Raw genomic sequence first — 19,261 nt, 5'->3', positions numbered from 1 at the left:
GGCATATAGATTTCCTGGCTCTGCTTTTTTTTTTGTCCTGTGAATCCTGGTCACATAGAATCATAGAATCATAGAATCTATGATAGAATTGTTATAGTTGGAAGAGACCTTTGCTTTATAACACATAACATAGACATGGCAAGTGTATATCCATATCCAGTTTCGTGCTTAAGCTAGTCTATACATCCCACCTGGGAAATGTAGTACATTACATTGCACAAAAGTCTTTTAGGCTAACGCAATACTTCAGAAGTCTAATCCCAAGGAACAATTTTTATGCAAGTACCTTTTTGATACTGCAGGCGTCAGCTTGCCCTGCAATATTACGTGGACATCAACAGCAATATTTATTAATAGGAACAAAGTTCACAAACTGTGCAATACTTCTCTCCCCATACCCACAGCCATTATTAATTTCAGAGAACTTTGTCATGATGCTGGTATAATAGATCCCGTGCTATAAGAGAAAACTAACAGCACAGTGCAACACTTTGTAATTCAGCTTAAGACACCACATGGGGTCTGTGAGGTGCTCTACAAATTAAATCTCCTTAGAACATGATAGTGCACTGGTGTAACACCCTCATCTTGTTCTACTTTAATCAGACTTAGCTGTTGTTAGTTGCTGCCCATACTATCACTCTGGCATTCTTTGTCCTAATGATTTGAACAGCTCTTCAGTCACTCAAAATATAAATGGCTTCCTGACCTCTTCTGTCACATATATTGCTATACAGATGTATCTCCTGAACCATAACTTGAAGATTAGATGTTCAAGTTACACAAAAAAAAAACTTTGAAGTCATCTGATTCCCTCCACATAAGCACTTAACACATCAATTTTCTTGATATTTGATATGTATGTCCTGGATTTTTGCTTAAAAAAGAGTAACATTCCTTTGAGTATTTTTTTTTAGCTCCTCTGACTAATTGCTCCTTCATTTTGTTCATTCAAATTTGTTGATTTGATATACAAAGGAAAAACTACTGTGTTGTCCTTCCAAAGTTTTTTTATTATTATTTTTCACCTTCACCACTAAAATGTGGTAGACCTCCTTCCTGGATTCCTAGCGAGAATGACTTGTGTCTTTGAGAGGGGCTTTACGATGGTCCTTTGATCTCAGGTATTGTAACATGAGCAGTAAGTTAAAAGATCACTCATTATGTCTTATCAGCAAACTTGGAAGCAGTTGATCTGAAACAGGGAATGTGTAAGCATTTTAGGTTTGTTGTTTGTTTTTTTTTAAAGAAGAAAATTCAAGTAGACTTAACTAAGAATCCAGTTAATATGCTGTAACTCCATCTTGCTGGTTAATGAATTTTCGCTTTAAAGTTTAACTGTCTGAACTTGAAATCTGTGTAAGCAAATTATATTAAAAAATCATCACCTGGATAACAAGAACAATTTATGTTTTTGTATAATTATGACAACATTTTGTTTTGCTTTATCTTTTCGTTAGTTATTTTACAGAGGATTTGGTGTTAAACTTGAATGTCTTAATGTTTAGCATATCAAAATGTGTTTGGCAGAATTCAAGAAGACACAATTTTGTAATCCATTCTTTTGCAAAGTGCTGCTGTAGTCAGGAGAGACACAGCAGTGTGCAACTGCTGGCTATTCCATAGTGTGGAAGGAGAGAGATCCCTGGTGCCCACCGCAGCGGCATTTCCTGGCTCCTGAGCTGTTCTCCCCACAGAAGCCAGGCCACCCTCTCCAGTGTCTGCTGGCCACCTGCACAGCAAGGGGGATCACTCCAGTATACGTTTAGTGACCAAAATATCAAAGCTGTGCTTGGCAGCCTCCATCCCTGGGGATTTATGGTCCAAGTAATTGTGTTGGGAAAATTTCCATGCATTTCGCAGCTGAGATAGGCGCAGGAATGCCTGTAGCTGGGATAACGGCTGGCTGCAGTGGCTGAGCACCTGAGCCCGCCCTAGTTGCTCAGCTCTGGAAGAGAGGTTTTAAGGATATTCTTAGTATCGTTTAGGTCAGAAAAGACCTTCACATGTGCAATGAGATCCGGTGTCTGCTGGTCAGAGACAACTCTTTGTGCCTCATTAACTCACGTGCAAACATCGTAATGACCAACAGAGAGACCAGAGCACTGCCGGTATTCCAAGGCGGGATGGAAAAAACTGTGTGCTTGATGTTAGTGCAAAGTCCCCATTAATTTGAAACTACTGCCAGGGCAGAAACACGACACATTTTTTAAAGCACACAATTCTTTGTGAACACCCGTGGCTCCCCGGGCTCTCCAAGGGGTCTGAGGTGCACCTCCTCTCCTCCCCATTCCCCCCCTGCCACCGGCCCCTCTCTGCCCTCACCTTCCTGGGGCCCCAGCGGCAGCGTGTGGCACCAGCACGGTTCTGGCACCGTGTGCCTGGTGCCTGGCAGCTCTGGCGCTGGGGGTCAGGTCCCTGCCCCGGCTAGGAGGCAACACGCTGGTCTTGCCTCTTTCCCCTGAGGTAACAGACTCCGTTCTTTCCAGAGCCGGCAGAGTGAAGAGCTGACAGGGCACGGAGGAAGACCGAGGGAAAAAAGGGTAAGCTCATGCTCAGAAGGTAAATTGATAACCCCAGCATCCATGGTTGACAAATTATAGCTCTGTTGTATTAAACAAGGCCTTTCCTGAAGTAACGACCTTCTTACTTAATATGGTTGCATAGGTGGCAACGAAGGGCAGAACTTGGGGGCTAAAAGATACCCTTCCCCACTCACATGGCCACATTCTTAAATTATCAAGACTTTGGCCATTAGATGTTGAACAGCAGTAACATCTGGTAGCTCTTGTTCCAGTCTTAGTATAGTGGATAAGCCAGAAACAATGCTTTCTTGTCTTACTAACAAGACTGTATAAAAAATTGAACATCCTTCTGAATAGCACAGGAAGAACACTAGAAAAGTTTTCCATGTGGGAGGGAATATCTTTATCCAGCTCTGTCATCAAGTGGGAAAACTGCGTGTAATGGATCCAATCAATTCCTGGTTTTTTAAAATGTATAATGGGTCACTTAAGGACATGTCCTTTTGCTTTCTCATTGCTTTTGTAGGGCATGGAGGGTCAGGAACTGCCATATGTGCTAATTGACTGTATAAGAGGGAAGCATGGAGTACACGAAGACTATGTTGAATTTCTGGAGAAACATTTTCATCTCATCACCATGAAAGAATATCTTGAAAACAAAGAATTTCTTAGTGAAAAGATCAGAGCCATTTTTATGTGGTATCACAGACCAGTTATTACTGCAGAGCTGCTCCAGACCTTGCCTAACTTGAAGATAGTTGCAAGCTCTGGAATGGGAATAGATCACTTAGACCTGGACCTCCTCTCCAGCTACGGTGTGAAACTGTCCAACACTCCATTTGTTGTTTCCACTGACACAGCAGACTTGGGGATGGCTTTGATGCTGGCATGTTCCAGGAGGCTTGTGGAAGGTAATAACTGAAATGCTTTTAGTCTTTTCATAGAAAAGGTGACTCTTCAAAATATGCAGTTAGAAAGTATGTGCTGATGCAAAGGTAAGCTTAAAAATAGAAATACAGTGTTCAAAAAAAATGTAGACGTGGCACTTCAGGACATGGTTTAGTGGACATAGTGGTTTTAGGTTGATGGTTGGACTTGATGATCTTGGAGGTCTTTTCCAAACTTAAAGATTCTATGATTCTATGAAAACACAGGGATGAGGAAAAAGTTAAGACAAATCTGCCACGTTGACAATAACTTGCATGCAGTGCATACCATTTCCACACAAGTGTGTCAGCAAGGTAGATGTGTTCCTTCTTCAGACAGCCCTAACTTCAGGCCTTCTCCCTCAGCCCAAACCTGCCTACTCGTTCTACTTGTTCACAGCAGTCTTGCTTTTCCAGTTTTAATAAAAGGGGATTAAAATTAGATATTTTCAAGGAGACTTTAAACCTGTCTTTGCCAAGCTGACCTGTATCTGAGTCATTTTGAACAAGCTGTCCAGAAATCTGTCCACCACACTCTCTCTTTCTTTTCCCTGCCAACTTTGATGTATCTGCAAGGTAGCTGGGAGTAAAATTTTGGCCTTATTGAAAGTCTTGATGATACTACAACTGATTCACCAGTTGCACCATTCAGTGCTTACAATGTAGGTGACACCCGTGGCGCTGGCAGTTTCATTAGCCCTGCTGATGAGTGAGCAGCTGTGTGGCCGAGGTGCATTTCAGCAGTGTACTGCAGGCAGAGAGGGTTGATGGGCAGGTGTGTGATGTACATCGAAGGGAGGGAGGTTGCTGCTTTGGCTTTACGTTCCTTGTCTGCCAAAGAGGGGCTGGATATGTTTCTATCCTGAGAAAGAAATCCATGTCAGAAGTCATGTTGGCAGTGCAGCATTATTAACTTCTTGACCAGAAACACAGTAACGTTATGTTACTTCTCCTCTGCTTCTGCCTTGTCATACAATAAGAAGTGGAAAAAAAAAGTAAAACCAGATGCCAGGACATCCTTTATATTACATTTTTCCTTCTTTTCCCTCCTCCAAGGCTACCAGATGGCAGTCTCTCCTGATACGGAGTACTTTCCCAGTGACTGGCTGGGGTCTGAGGTTTCTGGGATGACCCTGGGAATCGTGGGAATGGGCACCACTGGCTACAAAGTGGCCCAGAGAGCCAAAGCCTTTGAAATGAAGATTTTGTACCACAACAGGCATCAGAGGTAAAGCCGGTTGGCAGCACCATGGAAAGTCTATTTTATTGCTGCTTTTAAACGTTATTTGTGCCTTTCACTGTCAAACTGATTTCCTGTTCTCTCCGTGTTAGGGTAGGATGATGTGCTCTTTGCACTATTGTTACTAAATATTGTGCCAGGAAGAAGCAGGGCCCATAGATTGTGGCTGGGTTCACCCAAAAGTCCAAATCATCAGGCGAGGTCATGGTGGTAAGGCAGGGCAGAGGCCAGATTGGGGCTGCAGGGAGTTGGAAACCAGACCTGCTGCAGCATCGCTGGGGCAGGGGCTGACAGCCCCAGGGTGGGCTGCCATGGGGTGTTGGGATGTGGAGAAGCCCTGAGGGGCTGGGCAGCGACAGACAGGTCTGGTGGTGCCCTCAGAGCCATGACAAGGGGTCACTGCCTTATTCTTGGCTCTTTATTTTAAGTGGCAAAGTACATACACTTGCTTCAAAATGGTCATTAATTTCCCAATTTATACAGAAACAAAGTCAGGGAGGAATGGGAGAGATACATCTCACTGGTCTCCCTGTGAGTCAGGGCTCCCTTGGCCTTCCTGTCATGTTGGTGACATTCCAATAGACTGGGGAAAGGAGAAACAGGCTGGGAGGACATAGCTCCTGTGACTTAGGTGAGGCAGGGAGGCAGGCAGAGACATCTTGCCCTTCCACAGCTGACAGTGAAGAGCCAGACTTGCCAGTTTGCTGTTTTCTAGGTGAGGTGTATCTGCCCTTCGCATATGCCACAACTCCTACCAGGCCCATCCCATCCTCTTCTTTTGTGGGAATCTGATGGGAGCTTCACGCCCCCAGATCTCCTGATAGGGATTGAATGCTAGCCGGCGGGTCCTGCAGCATGTGATTTCAGTGAACCAGCACTGATGCACAGAGCACACAGACTGCTGCTGAGACAAATTTCAGAAGATTTAACCCCTGCCCTGTCTTGTGGGTTTCCTCAGTAATTTTCAGACAAGTTACTTTTCACAGGGAAAGGAATTAATGTCAAACCTCAGTCTTGCTTTTGTGTTGGAAAAGAATCCCTGTTACAATGAGAAGCTGTGACACAAATGCATTTTTAAATTATTTAAAAAATGCATATTTAAATTATTATTCTCAGTTTCCATCCCCATAGGTATAGTACTGCACATTTGTGTATAGTGCACTTGGTATTGTGGGAAACAGCTAAACATTTTTCTTTACTGAGTTTCAGTCAGATAACTGGCCAACTGCTTTGCACTACAGAGTGAAGAAAACAATTAAGAAACCTTTTCTCTAATGACAATTTGAACTTTTTCTTCTGGCTTACTCCTGAAGTTTGATTTTGAGTTTTCCCCTTAGAAACAAGGAAGAAGAAAGTGCTGTTGGAGCTACGTACTGTAAGAAGATAGACGACTTGCTCCAGCAGTCAGATTTTGTGTTGCTGTCTGTGAGCCTGACTCCACAGACACACAAGCTGATTGGGAAGAGGGAGCTGGAGCTGATGAAACCCACAGCGACTCTCATTAACATCAGCAGAGGTAGGGCGCAAAAGAATCAAAACTGCATTATGGTTTGCTGGCATAAAAAGTCCTGGGAAAATCCAGCCCTAATATAGAGTCTGTTACTCTGAAATTTCCAGTAAATTATCTGATAACTGGATTATTTAGATGTCTGTGGTCATATCTCAGCAAAACATTTAAGCATTTCTGTAATTATGAGCAAGTAGGTCTCTAAAATGTTAGTGAGCTTGGAGAGTTAGAATCTCCTACTTAAGCTTTTTCTTTATTTAGTGCAGCATTGTTGCTAACACACATCAAGATGGCACAACCCACCCTGGAATCTGGCACTGTGCTTTGTTTTATGGCACTATGCACAGCCTCTTACAATTCCTGACTGTCCAACTCTGACGCACGTACCCAAGCTTTCTCCTCTTGCTTCACTACCCTCTCCCTCTCCCTCACCTGCTTCTGCTTTGTGAACATCACTAGCCCTGCTGTTTGCCTGACCACCATGCCCAAAAAGATGGTGAGAGAACAGTACGGAATATGAAAATAAGAGTATCTTTCTTACTGTAACCCAGGTCTGGCTGTGGATCAGGACGCTTTGGTGGAAGCCCTTCAAAACAAAATTATTAAGGCAGCTGGTCTGGATGTCACATATCCTGAACCTTTGCCAAGGTAGGACATGTATTTAAGTTAAATAAAACTGAGTGTTTGTGTGTGGTTCAAATGAAGTACAAGTTTGTGAGCATGCGAGAAGTTACACGATTTTGTTAGGAGTACATGATGTACCTGCACTAGTCCCACTGAAACGATGTCCCCAATCCTTCCATCCTAGCCAAACAAAATTCAGACTGACTCACTTGGAGGCATTAAAAATGCCTGCATGTGGCGTTAGAAAAACACAAGCTAGGGAGCAGTTTGAACTCCTCTGAGTGTACTTGGGTCATGCAATTAGTTTTTATTTTTAATTATTATTTAAAATATTTCCCTGGCTCCCTTCGGGTGTTGAAATAACCGATGAATGCACTGTGAGCGAGTAGCTCAGTGTTTCTTTTCCTTCCTCAGGGATCACCCTTTGTTAAAGCTGAAGAATGTTTTAATAACTCCTCATATTGGAGGTGCCACCAAAAAGACACACCGCCTTATGATGGAAAACATGGTGGAAAGCATACAAGCAAGTCTGGCGGGTCTTCCTGTCCCTAATGAAGTATTACTGTAAAGCAGCCTGCATTTAATGTTAATTGCCATTAGAGTTTATCTTGGTGTGAGGAAAACACAGTAATTTGATCACTCTTCATGTAATGAACCCATGCATATTAGACAGATAAAATGTATGATGCACGTGTTTAATTTATTTAAATAATTAAAAGGAATATTGTGTGTAAAACTGCAGTGTTCTGTCATGAACTTCAGCGAAGAACTGAGGAGTGCATAGTCTTACATCAGAGTAATTTATTTTGCTCCCATCCAAGGACGGAGCCAGTGGCCAGCCAGGCCTGCGCGGCCTGAGCCTTGCCCCAGCTCGGGCCCTCAGGGCAGCTCAGACGCCTTCCCCCCGGCCCGGGGCCGACGGGGCCGCCCGCAGCCGCACACCGGCCCGGCCGTTACCGCCGCCTCCGCTGGCGCGCTGCAGGCCCGGGCCGCCGCACCGCCAGGGGGAGCCGGCACCGCCCCAGCCGCCGCGGCCGCCACAGGGAGCGGCGGCCCGGGCTGCAGCGGCCGCATGTGGAGCGCCCGGGCGGCGGCAGTGCCGGCATGGTGCCGGGCGCTGCGCAGCTCCGCCGCCCTGGGAGGCTCCAGGGGCCTGCTGAAGAAAATGCTCCGCAAAAAGAAGTAGGTGCGGGGGCGCCGGCCGGCACCGGGGGCTGGTGAGCAGCGGGCCCTCCCGCCGGGCTGGGCCTGGCTGAGGGGTGAGGCGGCCGGGGCCGGGCGGGCTGCCGGGCCTGCACTGCCTCCGCCGGCCTGGGCCGCCAGTGCTGCCGCGGGGCTGCCTGCGGCCTGGCCGGCCCGCTGCAGGCAGGCGGTACCGCAGCCGGCCTGTGCCCGCACCGCCGGGCCGGGCCGGGCCGGGCCGGGCCGTGGCGGGGCGGTCGGTGGGCGCTGGGTGAAGTTGCGTGAGAGGGGTTGTGGGGCTGCCGGCAGCCTAGGGGCGAGCCGCCCAGCCCGAGTCGCCCTGTGAGCGGCGCCTCCGGTGTCCGGGGGGCTCTGGTAGCGGTGCTTCAGTGTTGCGCCGGGTTACACCCGTCTCTAAACCTGCACCGTTGTGCTTTCATCCCCTTCCAGGGGCAGTTTCGGCCGTGGGCGGGAAGCATTACCCCCCGCACCGCCCCCGGGCCGGTAACTGCTGTGGGGAAAACGACCTGGGGACAGGAAAACCTGGGTGTTGTCGTGTTTCTGCGGGCGGGTGGCATTTTAAGTTGTTTCTCTGAGCTGCCGAAGGGTAAAGCTGTTTTCCTTTCCTTTTTCTAAAAGAAAGAAGTTCTGGTATGACAGCCCTACCCTGGGATCTAAAATGGTAAGTGGAAGCTTTTGAGGTGCTGTGTTTATCTGTGGCAGCAGGAACAAGCTTGTGCTTCTGCCATTGTGTCTAACTTTGGGAAAAGCATTTTCTGGTGCAGAAAGAGCAGGTTTTTTCGAAGGAGTGCTAGGGCTCCAGTGTCACTATGACATGCCAGCATTGCTGTCAAGAGAAGCTGTTCAGCTCCCCATGGCCATTTCCTCTTCCATGCTGATCTTTCATCCGTGCCAGCACCAATTCTCTTGCATGCTCTTGAGCCCATAGCAGAGAATTGATCCAGATTAAAACTTCTGTATACCAGCTTAGTTTTACTTTTATGGAAAACAAGTTTTTATGTTTGTTTTTCAAACAAGCAATGCTTTTCACTTAATACATGTTGTATTTTAGAAGATGGATTTATTGAGCTGTATGACTTGCTACAAAATAATAAACTAAGAAACCTTGACTGTAATACGTGAAGGTCAGAGATTTTGTGAACAGAAACATTCTTTATTGAAACACCTCATACATAAGACCTATATAAAGCCATCATAGCCACAATAATGGCATTCTAAGAGCATACTTAGTAGAGTACACAAAAGTGTGTATAATTGCCTAATACCAGTTTGTAACTGCTGATTAATGTTTTGTGGTTTTTTTTTTTTTTTAAGATGTATAAACCAACCAATTTGACCTCTGTAATGAAAGATGACCAGACAAAAACTAGGAAAGAAGATAACATACGCTGCAGAGTCTTGAATGGTCTTATTTATAAAGCTGTGACAGAGATGATTACTACCTGTGAAGTTAATCAAGAACTTTATGATCTCAAGCTGGAAATCTGCAAGGCAAGTCCCAAAGCCACAGCTTGTGTTGAGCTGGCTCTGACTACGCCTTGAGGTTGGCATGGCACACCAAAGGAGCTCCCCTGGGTGTTGTGATGTGTGCAGGAGGAGTATTGCTGCGTTGCTTCTGATGAGGCGCAGCATAGCAAGATGAGGCTCTGGATTCACCTTGCATAGTAGGAGAACTTTGCCACTGTTGTACCTGGCTTAGTAGACCTTTGCCACTATAATACAAATGCAGCTTAGGCCAACTAAGTGGTGATTTTCCTGGTATGACCTTTTTTTTTTTTTTTTTCCTGTTACTCAGACATGTGCTATTTGCCTTGCCCTTTCAGAAGGACGAGCCTGGTTTTGCCAACATAAGTGTATCTTTCCAAGAGTCTTTTCTTCATGCAGCTCTGTGAGAGCTGATACCTCCTTGTGTCCCTCACCAGAATCTTTACACAGGTAGAACACCTAAGTGGGACATGAGCTTAGTTAAAAAAAAGTGGCATTGGCGAGCAAGGTTCCAGAAAGAATTGGAGTTTATGTCTAAGTGTAGCTAGTATTGTCATAATTTATGGGTTTGAAAGGGATGTTGAAGCTCTGATTCAGGAACTAAGTCAGTCTCCACATTCTTGTTTGTTGTCTGTAGTTTTTTCTTCTATGTTTTCTTTAAGATTAAATGTTTGGCTTAAAAGCTTGATGGACTTAGTTTTGCTAGTTAGAAACATAGAAAAAATTGCACATCCTAGCTGCACTTGTGATGAGGGGTTTGTCATTTATGATTGAAACAGATCTTTTTGCCAGCTGAATTCATTCTGTCTTCAGGCAAGTGATTAAAATTACGTGGGCGAGATAAATGTTTTGGCTCTGTATGTGTAGTGTCCTTCATACAGTATTTCTCTCTAGGGCTTTAAGATTTCTTGTCTAACTAGGATGGCGTGTCTGCACATAAAAAACACTGGCTGGTGTAGGCAAGCCACAGCACTTTCAGGAGACACTGCTGTAAATTAAACAACTTATGAGAGAGGGAAAGAAACAGCCTTCTTGCAAATGTAGTACGGATTTTATAATAACTGCGTAGTGCTTAGTATTCGTGCTGCACTGGCACGTGTCTGAGACGCAGTCCTGATTCACTCTTGGGCAGATTCTGATCCAGTATTGTTACTTCCTTTAGATAAAGAAATATCCTAGTAGGCTTTCTGCAATCCATCAGAATTTGTAAATTTACAGAGCAGTAATACAGGTAAGAATCACGCTTTAGGCTTGATACATCAAAGTTTTATCCACTTGATAACATTACTCATGTGATGGTGATGAACTGGCTTGTGTTAGATAGAGTTTTTAATGTGCTTACATTAGACTCAGTGTGGGAGATGGGGAGGGTTGAACCTGCAGTAGAAACAGCTGGTTAGTGATTACTATAGGTTTTTTAGTGAGTGATGGGTTTCCCAAGATGAGTTATTTGATGGTGGAAAAAAGGAGTATCTACTTTGTTTTTTTGGGGACAGTCCATTCTGCCCTCGGAAAGAGTAGCACAGTCAACAGTAGACTGTGATGTAGTTTTCAGTCCTGAGAAGACTCCAATGGAGTTGTCTTTTCCTGCTGATGTCTGTAGACACCTATGTATTTGAAGAGTTGGTTTCTGGATTAGATGACCTCTGAACTGTGCCTCCCAGTGGGTAGTTTATGCTTTCTCCTCCCTCTTCCTTGACTCCTTCCTTCAGTTGAGCCAGATCAGTTCTTACAAGTTTGCTGAGGGTACTCTCGTAGTCAGAACCTGTTCTGTAGGACGCTGCTAGATGTGATGAAGGGTGTAGAAACCTTTCAGAATCCAGTTTGTGTTTCAGAAGTTTATTCTTCCGGAAGATTGTCAGTCTCTCTCATGTGTGCTTTAGCCCCTGCACACCATGTGTTTCCAATTGCGTGCATGACAGCTATGAATATTATCTGTTAGTGAGCTGGAGGTCCAGGTGCTGGAGGTTCCCAGCAGGCTTTAGAGCTGGAGAGTCTTACATTACACTGGAGGGTGTTGTCTTTTCTGTGAGTATCAAAACTAAACTTTAGGTGACAACAAACTAGGCAGTGTCACAGGTCCTCCTTTAGCGGATACTTACACTTTCAACTATATTCCAAAACAGCATGCCATAAATGATAATTCTGGACTATTTGTGGTGGTAGCACTGTTGCACTGTGTTACTGACAGTGTAGCACTGTCAGTAACATACAGGTGTTGACAGACTTCTACATTTAATTTCAGTTGAAGAGGAGATTAGACAGTCACTTGCCTAAATAAAAATGTCCTTTCAGGTACTGAATATGAATCTTACTTGGTGTTAAGCTCTACCTCTATAAAGGCACCATGTAATTATGGTTCTTAAGAACAGAGATGGAAGAAGAGAATTCTAAGAATTTACATATCCATTTTGGGTCATTCTATGCTTATTAATGAATTAGAGGCTTTGTTGTATATGAAGTGTGTGTATATGTAATTTTAAAGAAACAGTTGTCTTTTTGCAGGTGTCCCTGGCATCAAACTTTTCAGCATGTCGTGTATACTGGAATCCTGGTGCTACTATGGAGAAAGAAAGTTATGTTGAAAGTGTACTGCGGAAGAGTGCTCCGCGTATACGGTACTGCTATGGGATAAACAGACCACTTCATAAGTTCATGGCCATGTAGTCGTACCATTTCTTAAGTATTTCTAACAATCTATGTCTGGCCTGTAAGGATGCTTTAGGTTTTTAGGTATTTGGAGTCAGAGCATCTCCTGTGATGAGCCTCACAGGGAAGGATGGCTGTGTCAGACCAGGTGTATATTCTCCTGCTGGAGCACAGCTGGCATATTTGGCTTCTGTGCTTTTCTAGAATTGGACTGGGCTGAGCAGAAAGAAAGAGGAGTTTGGATGAAGTTTCACTTCATTGGTGGGCTGGACATACTGTGCACGACAGCAGGCCAGAATATGATGCTCATTGCTAGGGACAGTTTGGACCTCCAGAAAACATGACTGATATTACAGAAATTCTTCACAATACTGTTGCAAAAAAAAAAAAATGTTGGGATGCTACTGCGTATCGTGATGCTTTTACTCATTTTTGGCAGAGGGTCCAGTGAGTTTTCAGGATACCACAGAGATTTTTCTGTTTGCCTCTTCCCTTGGCTTACCTTCTGCTATCCAGCCAGTCTGTTGGAGGATCAGGACTTCAGCCCATGAGGAAGGTGACATTGAAGTGTACTTGTAGAGCCATTTCCTTTCCCCCTGTTTCCCTAGGCTGTGTAATTCCTGCTCCAGCACAATACTCTCTTCTACTCCCAGCAGCTTCCACTCTTTGAGAAGGAATGTCACTGGCTGGGAAGAAGACGAGGGGAGCCCTGTCAGTCCTTCCTGCAGCTGGTGTGTTGGACTGGTTGTCTTGCTCTGCTGTCAGAGCTCTGACTGCTCTCACCCCTACAGTGGGGATAAAGAAGCCAAATGAAGCGGGGAAAGAGTCGTGCCAGCCTGTGCATATAGGAGACAAATCTCATATAATCAGTACTCAGAGGGAGCTGCAGCTCCCAGTACTCAGAGCTGGGATTCTGCAGTGATCTATTGCTTAGCACTAACCTGAATGAATACCCATGTTGTGGTTTTGTTTAGCGAGGGGGGGCCTAAGGTGGTAGCTTCTGTAGGAAACTGCTAGAAGTCGCTCCCCTTTGTTCAGTGGCTGGGCCTAGGGCAGACCTGCTGCTGGCCAAGGCCGAGCCGATTGGTAGCAGAATGTTCCGTGATAACGCCTCTGCGATAACGTATTTAAGAAGGGGAAAACAGAAAAAAAAAAGAGAGAAGAGAAGATGTGAAGAAGCTGAGCGGGGGCAGAGGCGCAGAGGGGGAGGCGCAGGCCTCATGGGCCTTGCAGGCCTCACCCTCTGGCCTCTCGCCAGGCGGCTGACTGGGCCTGACTCGGCCCAGCCTGGCTGCAAGAAGTGGAGAGGAGATGGATGATGTGAAGAGATTCTGAGGCGTCTGCCAGCCTGTTGTGAAGAACTTTTCTTGTGAAACAGCTGCAGACACCAAGGTCAGTTCAGAAGGAGGGGGAGGAGTAATGTGGCTCCTGGCCAAGATTCCCCTGCAGCCTGTGGTGACGACTATGGTGGAGCAGGTTGTCCCCCTGCAGCCCATGGAGGTCCACAGAGGGGCAGAGATTCACCTGCAGCCCATGGAGGACCCCGTACCGGGGGAGGTGGATGCCTGAAGGAGGCTGTGGCCCGTGGAGGGCCCGCTGGGACAGCTGTTCTGGAGAGACTGTACCCCATGGAAGAGATGACCCACGCAGGAGCAGTTTCACAAAGGACTGTGGCCCGTGGGAGGGACCCCACAACGGAGCAGGGGAGGAATGTGAGGAGTTCTTCCCCTGACCATGAAGCAGTGGCGTAAAACAACATGTGATGAACTGACTGCAACCCCCATTCCCTCTTCCCCCCTGTGCCGCTCGGGAGGGGAAGGTAGTAGAGATAATGTTAAGCTTGGGAAGAGGGAGGGGTGGAGGGAGGTTATCTTGTTCTCTGTCTCATTAACCTGCTGTTTTTAGTAATAAATGAATAGTTTTCCCCAAGTCGAGTCCGTTGTGCCCATGACAGTAACTTTAAGGGTTTCTCCCTGTCCTTATCTCAAACTTCGAGCCGTTTTTCCTTTTATTTTCTCTCCCTGTTCTCTTGGAGGGTGGGGGGAGTGAGAGAGAGAGACTGCGTAGTCTGGTCCCGATTGGGGCTGAACTATGACAACCCATCAGACTATAAGTTTTGCAAACAGTATCATTAAATTTGCAGTACTGCTGGAATTAATTTAACGTATTTTATCTGTTGTGGAGGTGCTGTACTGTTACTCATACTGGTGAATGCTGTATTTTTGCCAGGTATCTTCTGATGAGTCAGCAGATTATAGGAAATGTGCCCCCAATAGTATTTGTAAAAGACAAAGAAGCTGCAGCTGTAAAAGAGGTAATTGTAATCTGGCTCAAGGTACAAATATACTGATATGCAAACATGGCGGTGTAGCATACCCTCATATTTAGGAATACGGAGGGAGCTGATCCAGCCAATCTACATTAAAAATCAGTATTTGTCTGTACCCTTTCCTTTTCATGTTCCAAAGCATTTTAGCAAAGAATCTTGAGTAAGACTGATGCTTTTATACAGTGTACAAGAATCCTTGTAGCTATCACCTCATGAGCTTTTTTTGATGCTACTATGAAAATTTCTGAAGTGAAGTTTTCAGAGAAGCTTGTAGGCCAGATCATTGGGCCAATAAAGAATTGATAAAAAATGAAATTACAATTTTAATGAATAATATAAGGTAGGCAGTTGTCTGTTATACATGATTGTAGATTGTTATACATGATTATAGAAATGGGGTCTGAGGAGCTGTCTTCCACATTTTAAATGTTAATGTGTTTTTTTAAATGTTTTGAATCTAACCAGTAGTTTTAATTTTGTTTTTACCCCAACCTTTTTCCATCTGTGAATTGTTAAAAGGTTTCTAGGGAAGTGCAGATATTTGCATAGAGGATGTAAGCTCACTCGTGCTACTTTTTTTTTTCCCAGTTTTAAAAGTATCTTTACTATTTCACATTTTCTCTCAAGGTGTTGATAGTGTTAACTAGTTGAAATATTGCTAGAATAATGATGTTTTCTAGGAATTTGCTGTCATTAGGACTGCGAAGTGAGATCTCTTAAACACTGAGATTTCGAAAAAGTCTCCTCAAGCTGTTGATGTGAATGGAAAGAACATTAGTTGAAAAGAGCACGTTCACATTCCTGTGGCCTGAAGTGCCTTATTCTTAGAACATTAATTGAAAAGAGCATGTTCATATTTCTGTGCCCTGAAGTGCCTTATTCTGAGATGTGTTACTATTACAACCAATTACTGTTGGTGACTTATGGGCTCATGTGATGTGCATTAGCAGAGCTGGAAGGGATAACAGGAACTTCAGACTGTCTAGAAATGCAGTCAAATGCTTGAACTTTCTGTGGTCAGAAAAATTCTGACCACAGAAAAAATTAATGCCAGTATACTGATCCACAGTGCAAATGTTTTTCACCTGCATTAGCATCAACAAAAAGCACCAGAATGGGACTGAACACTTCTGAAAGCTGTTTATATTCGTTATTATGCTCCTCCTTATCAACACAAGAAATTCTACACAACAAGTAATGAGTGATTATGAAAGCACTTTGTCATTACTATACTACTCCTATTAACATACCTAGATTGAGCTACAAATATCTACTCTGGCAGGTCCTGCCTTTCAAGTCTGTTATTGTGGAACCTGTTCCATTAATCACTGTTTCTCAAACTTTCTTAAACGAAGAAAAAAAAAAACCCTGGACTACCTTACCTTCAAGTTCAGTGCATAGGCACCAAGAAAGTTAACCACACAAGACAAGTAAAAACCCTCCTTGTGTTGCTTCTGTCAGTGAATGGCACTGGGAAGCACTTACATAGATCATTTTTTCACACTTTGCAGATCATCAGATTTATGTAATCCACAGATTCAAATAACAGGGCTTGAAATAACATAGCTGAAACCGATTTTTCAGTATTGGAAGACAGGGTATGACCATACAATTCAACTCCTAGAATAATATGCTGAATTAGAAGGGAAGTAGTGTAATGAAAAGCAGGAATAAAAGTTTCAAATGAGATAAAATTTTCACAATTAGGTACAGTCTATAAGCACCAAATGTACTAGATTTGTAGTATTTACTGGTCAGGTGCCATGTTAAAAGGGAGTTGGGAACTCAATATTTACATGTATTAGAATACAAACTTTGCAGAAAGTGGGGAGGAGTGAAAAAAATATCAGTGTAAGGATGTTACGAAAAAGGATTTGCAAGACTGAAGTAAGACCAAATAAAACAAAAAAAAATTACATATGTCACACACTCCCTAGCCAATTGTTTGTAAGGCTAAAAACTTTTTAGAATTACCTGGGTCAGTTATGCTATTTGACATGAACTTGGCAGGCAAGAAGTATAAGCAGTTGCATGTAAATGGAGGAAAAGGCTATTTTGAAATGGTTTTGCTAAATATTCTAAACATGTAGAAAATAAAATATTTGCTGTTAGATACTTGTCTGTTTCTTCTGTAGGTATGAACAAAGTAAACTTAATACAGGACCTTTAATGTGTATTGTTTTCATGTGTTTACAGATTGAGGAATTACTGTCAGTTGCTGATTTTGGACCTCCGGAAGAAGAGGAAGAAACCTTATCTCAAAATGATTCTAGGTGAGTTTTTTGAATAAGAATTGTACAAGTGTACATTTTGTCTCTGTGGTCCAACTTAAATTGGATATTATTTGACATACAGAAAGTATATTTAAATTAGATATATACATTGTTGTTATCTCAGTGTTCAGCAAATAGCGTTATGAGGGAGTAGAAAGTAGAAGGGAGAAGACTTCTTGGAAGACGTTACTGAAAAGGCATCTCAGTTTTTAAAGAGATGAGTTGGGGCCTTTATTAACAGAAAAGGCTACAGAATAGCGTCGGACAAAACTAATATGTAATCATCCCAGAAATTAAATTTAGAGGATGGCATTTTGTGACTTAAGCTTTCTTTATCATTTATCGTTGGTACTTGTGCACAGCTACCTTGCTGCAGACCACAGATTTGCAAATATGGAAACGGGAAGTTTAAATTATACATATATATATAAGTGGACCTCTTTTAAGGTGTGGAGAATGACTGAATTGTCACTTGTAACAGCATAGTGTATACGCTTTCAGAGGCAACTAATGCATAAGGTGATACCAGAACACAATCAGCTGTGTTTGATGTCTTTACTCTGAGTGACATAGTCCTCAGACTTGTTACTTGCAGACCCAAATATTTACTTTTGTGAGGGAAATATTTTTAGAGTTTCTAAGAATTCAAGACTCAATGTGTTTGTGATAATTAAATTCTAAAAAATGCTTTGCAGCAGTAATATTTGTTTCTTACTGGTAATTTTCTCATTACGATAAAAGCGTCACACTTACAAGTACTCCTCTACTTGGCCACTTTTTTCTGATCTAAGTTTGGTTTGTTTTACATGAGTTATAACTTTACTGATAAATCTTAAAAAAGGTAAGTTAAGTTAGCATTCTTCTGTGAGGAATTTTTGGCTACTGAAGGATAGGGCTGAACAGTCTATTGGGATAATGATTCTGTGGACTGGATGCTCTCAAAGCCAACAGCCTTGCACTTGTGTGCTGCAGTCTGTTGGTGGAAATGCCTTTTGTGCCTTAATGTTTCACAGGACTGTTCTTCAGGTGCAAATCAGAAATAGCTTCTTGGGGAAGATCATTGTTGTGACAGAATTTCCCACAAGGTGCCTAATATCTTCCTCTGTTTGTGTCTTGTGGAAATGCTTAAGCCCAGCTTACGGGGCCATACACTGCCATTCATACGTCTGTGTGACACGTTCTGGGCACAGGCTACTGCTTCTCACTTCTTGGAAAAGCTGGGAGAAGTCTAACTTAATTGGGGCTCCCAGATCCAGTGCTCACTCTGTTACTTATGCACACCTTTTCCCAGAAATAAGCAGTTTCATCTGGAGTGTAGTTGCTTTATTGGCTTCCTCTCATTAAATCCATTGACACGCTGACACGCTGGGTACTATGTACCCAGGCTGTCTTTGGGCAGATAGTACGGTGATATCTCTTCCTCCTTAACATAGGGAGAACAATGCGGAACACGGTGCATTAATAAAGTGATACTGAAAACTCCAGTTTATTTCTCTGTTACTCAAGTTGTCACAATTAGTATTGCCCCTTAAAATATATATGGGGGAAAAAATCCACAACATTTCTTTTCCTTTCCACAGTAAACTGTTCTCTTCAGCGACTCAATCTTCAGATTCACCCATGCGGTCTAACCTTTTTGGTATTGATCATGAACTGCTGAATAAGCAGATAATGGACTACAAAAGACTGAAAGTGTCAAGAGATATAGAAAGCATTGCCTGGACAGAAGAGCAGAAGCAGCAGCTTTCTAAGATTCAAAAGAAAATGAAAAAGAAAAAAACAAGGAATCCTCCTGATGATGACATTACACCACAGAAATACTTACTGGATAGATACGAAGCTGAGTACTGGGATGATAACACTGAATCAGTCTCAGACTATGAGCTGGAGGATGAATTACAGGAAGATGAAAACAAGTTGGAGGCGGATGATGGCAAAACTCGAAGTCAGCCTACTGATAAACTGAAATGAAGTGAAAAAGCCACTCGCTTTAAAATGGAGGCTGCCAACATAAAAAAAAAAAAGACTGCCATAGATACTGAAAGATTGGTTTTGTACAGCCTGTTTACCACTTCCTCTTTCAAACTGATAGGTTTGCCATGTGTGGGGAGGTTTGCTAGCACAAGGTATGTAAGAAAACCAAAAATGCTATTTGTGATATTCTGTTAAGCAGCTTTCAAGCTGCTGCAGTTGTAGGACTTTAAGCCAGAGAGCAGTTTTGTAATAACAAAATGTACATAGTGCAGAACTGAGTTAAAACTTCTTGCAGTTCTGTTGATTATTTCCCGTAAAATTATGGTTTCTGTGTTGAAATAAAATGTCTAGGTTTTTGGTTGGTTGGTTTTGGGTTTTTTTTTGGTTTTTTTTTTGTTTTTTGAGTGATCTGGATAAAAATAATCACAAAGTGATGGTGTTTGTTCTTCTAAGATTGGGAAGGAAGAGGGATGCAAAATACTGACAATGCACAAAAGACCAGGACAGGGTATTATCCAGAGGACCT

General features: G+C 43.4%; 2 protein-coding genes across 3 annotated transcripts; both read left to right on the top strand.

Annotated features, from left to right (window-relative positions):
• Positions 1-3,054: 3,054 nt before the first annotated feature.
• LOC104478473 (uncharacterized) lies at positions 3,055-7,390 on the top strand. Its single transcript, XM_010118820.2, has 5 exons — positions 3,055-3,436; positions 4,508-4,679; positions 6,029-6,207; positions 6,750-6,846; positions 7,237-7,390. The coding sequence occupies exons 1-5, from the start codon at positions 3,055-3,057 to the stop codon at positions 7,388-7,390; spliced, it is 984 nt and encodes a 327-aa protein (XP_010117122.1).
• A 454-nt stretch (positions 7,391-7,844) lies between these two features.
• RBFA (ribosome binding factor A) lies at positions 7,845-19,097 on the top strand. 2 transcript variants are annotated; one of them, XM_086743128.1, is made up of 7 exons: positions 7,845-8,004; positions 8,644-8,686; positions 9,340-9,516; positions 12,016-12,128; positions 14,389-14,473; positions 16,685-16,761; positions 18,342-19,097. In XM_086743128.1, the coding sequence occupies exons 1-7, from the start codon at positions 7,895-7,897 to the stop codon at positions 18,730-18,732; spliced, it is 996 nt and encodes a 331-aa protein (XP_086599254.1). In that variant the 5' UTR covers positions 7,845-7,894; the 3' UTR covers positions 18,733-19,097. The 2 variants fall into 2 exon arrangements, with proteins under 2 accessions (XP_086599254.1, XP_086599255.1); XM_086743129.1 differs by having other exon boundaries at positions 7,849-8,004; positions 8,648-8,686.
• Positions 19,098-19,261: the final 164 nt, after the last annotated feature.

The sequence above is a fragment of the Chlamydotis macqueenii genome, chromosome 2, assembly GCF_036417535.1.
Source record: "Chlamydotis macqueenii isolate bChlMac1 chromosome 2, bChlMac1.mat, whole genome shotgun sequence".
In the NCBI taxonomy this organism is placed as follows: Eukaryota; Metazoa; Chordata; class Aves; order Otidiformes; family Otididae; genus Chlamydotis; species Chlamydotis macqueenii.
Note: the sequence above shows the minus strand (reverse complement) of the source record. Positions and strands in the feature narration are given on the sequence as shown.

Coding starts and splice junctions, on each gene's coding strand:
- LOC104478473 (XM_010118820.2), top strand. CDS start 3,055: ATGGAGGGTCAGGAACTGCCATATGTGCTAATTGACTGTATAAGAGGG. Junction 3,437..4,507: donor TTCCAGGAGGCTTGTGGAAG/GTAATAACTGAA, acceptor CCCTCCTCCAAG/GCTACCAGATGGCAGTCTCT. Junction 6,847..7,236: donor TATCCTGAACCTTTGCCAAG/GTAGGACATGTA, acceptor TTCCTTCCTCAG/GGATCACCCTTTGTTAAAGC.
- RBFA (XM_086743128.1), top strand. CDS start 7,895: ATGTGGAGCGCCCGGGCGGCGGCAGTGCCGGCATGGTGCCGGGCGCTG. Junction 8,687..9,339: donor CTACCCTGGGATCTAAAATG/GTAAGTGGAAGC, acceptor TTTTTTTTTAAG/ATGTATAAACCAACCAATTT. Junction 12,129..14,388: donor AAGAGTGCTCCGCGTATACG/GTACTGCTATGG, acceptor TATTTTTGCCAG/GTATCTTCTGATGAGTCAGC.